This window comes from Mycetomoellerius zeteki, unplaced genomic scaffold (genome assembly GCF_001594055.1).
Source record: "Mycetomoellerius zeteki isolate Tzet28-1 unplaced genomic scaffold, Tzet1.0 scaffold15, whole genome shotgun sequence".
NCBI lineage: Eukaryota > Metazoa > Arthropoda > Insecta > Hymenoptera > Formicidae > Mycetomoellerius > Mycetomoellerius zeteki.
Window position 1 is genome coordinate 65412 of NW_017256447.1, and position 4059 is coordinate 69470.

Consider the following 4059-nt stretch of genomic DNA (forward strand, 5'->3'; position numbering starts at 1 on the left):
ATTACTTAGTGCTTTTTAATTAACATAAATTAACTAGGTTTCACAAATCCAGCATCAGTAACTGTATTACGGATTTTGGCGTCAATTTCAAGTTAATCTAGATTCAATGCAAGAAAGGAGACTCAATTATTTTTAATAAATCAGATAAAATCAATTGTACGATCTTCAAAATAATTCTGGTTTCATTCCTAATCGATGTGCGACAGCAGCTGCTGTTATTTCGCGTTCTAGGAACTCCGCCGCTTTTGCTTTCGCGTCTTCTACCGGCAAAAAATGGATTCCTTTGACCGATTTGATCTTTGGGCGGAGGTAGAAGTCGAATGGAAACCGGGTCTGGCGAGTAAGATGGATATTCGAAAGGGGTAACGTTTTTTATTAAGCCACTTCGTGGAAAGAGATTTTAGTCGACTAACGCTTGATCATGTCCGATAGAAGATAAGAATATGTCTATATTTGAATACGCACCCACTTATATCAGTTATATTCAATGAAGCAATCGTTCTGAGCGTTGTTACGTTTGACACATTAGAGCATGCGCTACGTCTGTTTGTTTCCGATTTCAATCTTATTCTAATATATATGTATATGTAACAGGATTAAAAAGATGTGACAAAGTTCGTTCTTCTTTTTTGTGTCGGGCTCTTTTTAAGAAAATTCCGGACACATATGAAAGCTATAATCACAGGAAAATCTAAATTTGTTTAACTCGGGGTTAAAGTTACCTGAGGTGTTTTTTACACTCCAACAGCGAGAAAATCAAGCTTAGTTACAATACCTTTGTTTACTGACCGAGAATCTATATCTATTTTTTTATTTGTCCTTTTTTATAAAATATTGAGAATAAATCTTATATTATATATATAATGATCTCAAATATTAATAAATTATAAACCTGTATGATAACACACGGTTGAGGAATGAACGTGGAATGAAAGTGTGAATGAGTTAAGTCTTTTCTGTAAACCAAGTCCTCTTTTTGGCTGTATATGCTGAAGCGTAAATAAAATTCTATTAATAAATTATAAAACAATCAATAATATACAATATATAATTAACTACTAATTTTAAATTAGGGCGTAAACAAAACATTCTTATTATTGTTTATTTAAAACAAAAATATACAGTAGAAAAATTTGTATTAAATTTGACACATTTCGCGTGTCTCAAATGTTTCAAGTTTTTGTGTTAATTTAAAACAAGATGGATATGTTAGAATAAAATAGCACAAACTTTACGTAAATATTAACATACAACATTTTGACACAATTTGGAAATAAATTATGGAGAAATATACTTTTTAATAAAATTAACATTTATAATATGTAAAATTAAGAGGTTTTATTTATTTATCTTAGAATTTACGTCTTAAAATTACATTATTTTTATGTATTTGTTTACTTACTCATAAATTGTATTATTTTAACACTAAGATATTAAATATCAATTTAATACAAAATATTCAAATAATAATCACATTACGTTAAACTAACACTCGAGTATGTTAAAAATTCAACACAAAAATTTTAATGAGCATCAGTTTTAACACTGGTACATTGAAAAAAAATTCTGGTTAAAAATGGACGAATCAAAATTGTTCGGTTAATAGAATTTTAGTTGAAATAACCGGAATTCTGATTAAATAATATTTCTGATAAAGTCTACTAGAATTTTTATTTTTATCAGAATAATTATATCAATCAAAATTCTAGTTATCTCAACTAAAATTTTAGTATTTTTAAGAAAGTTTTGATTCACCCATTTTCCACCAGAATTACTATTTAATCCAACCAGATCGTTTTTCTCAGTGCATAAAATATTTTTTATTTTGTAGGTGACTATTTCTGGGTAAAAAAGATTTTATTGAATGATACAAATAAATACTAACCCTAATTAATATATACTAACTAATATATGAAATTTTTTAAACAAAATTTCATATATTTAAATATTACAAAACTACAACTATATGAACGGAATTGAAACAATTATAATTTACGCTATTGTCATTGCCAGAATGCTTTTTCCTTTTTCAGAAATTGTAAACGTTTTTGTGATATTATCTTTCTCACAGAGAATAAATATGATCAAAAAGCGCTTATAATAATAAACCAACCGCAGATGCAACATAATAAAAGACACCGCGCTACAGTTTTGCGCAGTCCGCATACATTTTAGCTCATCGCGGGATATAAAAGTCACCTACGCGATTCTCTCGTAGTCGATGAATAAACTTCATGACATCATCGTGCAAAGTGCTACGATAATTTGCCCCGATAACTACAAGCTAAAGTTGCCGTCGATTTCTTTTTTATTCCTCTCTCTATTTCTCCCGCTGTATTTTAACTCAGCATTAATCTCTCTTCCTTATCAGGTTCGCAACCGCTTCCCTGGCCCTTATATATATATCCTTCAATGCTCCGCGATGGTTTCGCGGAATTTATTTCCGCTCGATTGCAGGCCGAAGAGCAGCAGCATCGCCGTCACTGCGAAGCCGTTCAAGATGAGGAGGACAAGAAAGCGGAAATCTATAATCACGTGACTGGAGATTTCCTCACCGAGGCTAAGGAACAGGCCGAGAGCACCCGCGGTCCGCACAAGCCATTGACGGACCGATACAAGGGCATGAATACGGACGAGTTGAAGGTCTTCAGAGATGCTCAGTTGCAACAAATGGAGGAGATCCATGTTAGTATGAGCGGAGGAATTATGCTTTATCGTATCAACAATCCTATCAATCTACACTGAGAAAAAAAATTTAAATCTTAATATATAATACATTTTTTCAATAGTATTAACATTTACTTATAGTAAACAAATATTTACTAAAAAAATGATAGTTAAGTCACATTAATGCTTCTTGTACCAAATAAATGTACGTTTATATTTAGTAAATATTTAGTTAGTACTGTTCAAATAAATATTTATTAAAATTTAATACATTTTTTCAGTGTAGTTCCTTTTTAGCTGTTCAATTCAATATAATGGAAGATGTTAAAAAAGGAGCCAATTCGAGTAAAATTTTGTAAATCAGATATAATTTATACATTTATAATCATAAATAACAATATACGCCAACAGTAGACAAAAACTGTGTATGCGTCATTGATTATTGATGACGTCACGTCTGATTCATGGTTACACGCATTATTTTAATATACATATATATATTTAAAATAAGTTTTTTTATTTGATGCAATGATATATTTCAAATATTCATTAGCCCTTATAAATCTACACAGAGTTATTAACTTTAAGAATGCACGGAAACTCGTTTTTTTATAGAAAATCAAATTGGAAGAGAAACGCATCAACGACACTTGGGATCGCTTAATGGATTCGCACCTTCAAGCCGCATACTCGTATAATTGCGAATTAAATCAAAGAAAATCGTAAGATCCTAAAATAATTTCGTATTTCATTTTTTTATTTAAAGATCATTTAAAAAAATATTTAAGTGTATTTTATATAACGAGATTATTTTTAATGATATAATTTTGGAAAAAAAAAACCATTTTTTTAACTTGCTTCTTTAAACATTCTTTGATGATAATAAATTCTTTTATATTCAGCATTTGTATACGTAAAGAACACGTTAAATACTATGTGATATTTATATTCTTCTAGAGAGCTCAATAAGAAAATTGCGGAGGAGAATTTGCGGCTTGCTGAGCAACAGAAGCAACATCAGGAATATCTGAACCGCCTCGTTTATAAGCATCAACCAACAGCCGACTTCTATGATCAATTTAATAAAGGAACACGTTGAATATAATCGCAATTTTTGCGTGCAATGTACTTTTTAAAGAGAGAAAGATCAATGTAATAATCGCAGTACAAACTTTTGCATAACGCATAATGCATGGTGTATAAGAGAATCGACCAATCAAAATTCTTCTTTTCCGTAAAATGATCGGAAAGGAAGGATTCTGATTGGAATTGATTCGTTTATGCATTATAATGCGTTATGCGTTAAAAAATTACAAATATAAGTAAAAAATAATTTCGTAGATTTCTGTCTTTCTCTTTTAGATCGATCCACCAAATCCTACCGCACCGACG

The 4059-nt window shown here is 30.3% G+C and overlaps 1 protein-coding gene across 1 annotated transcript in view; it reads left to right on the forward strand.

Annotated features, from left to right (window-relative positions):
- LOC108720421 (RIB43A-like with coiled-coils protein 2) overlaps positions 1-4059 on the forward strand; it is a 9189-nt gene extending 5130 nt beyond the window's left edge. Inside the window, 4 exon segments of the mRNA XM_018444417.1 lie at positions 2458-2685; positions 3283-3389; positions 3625-3768; positions 4030-4059. Coding sequence (XP_018299919.1) covers positions 2458-2685; positions 3283-3389; positions 3625-3766 — 477 coding nt within the window. The 3' untranslated portion in view covers positions 3767-3768; positions 4030-4059.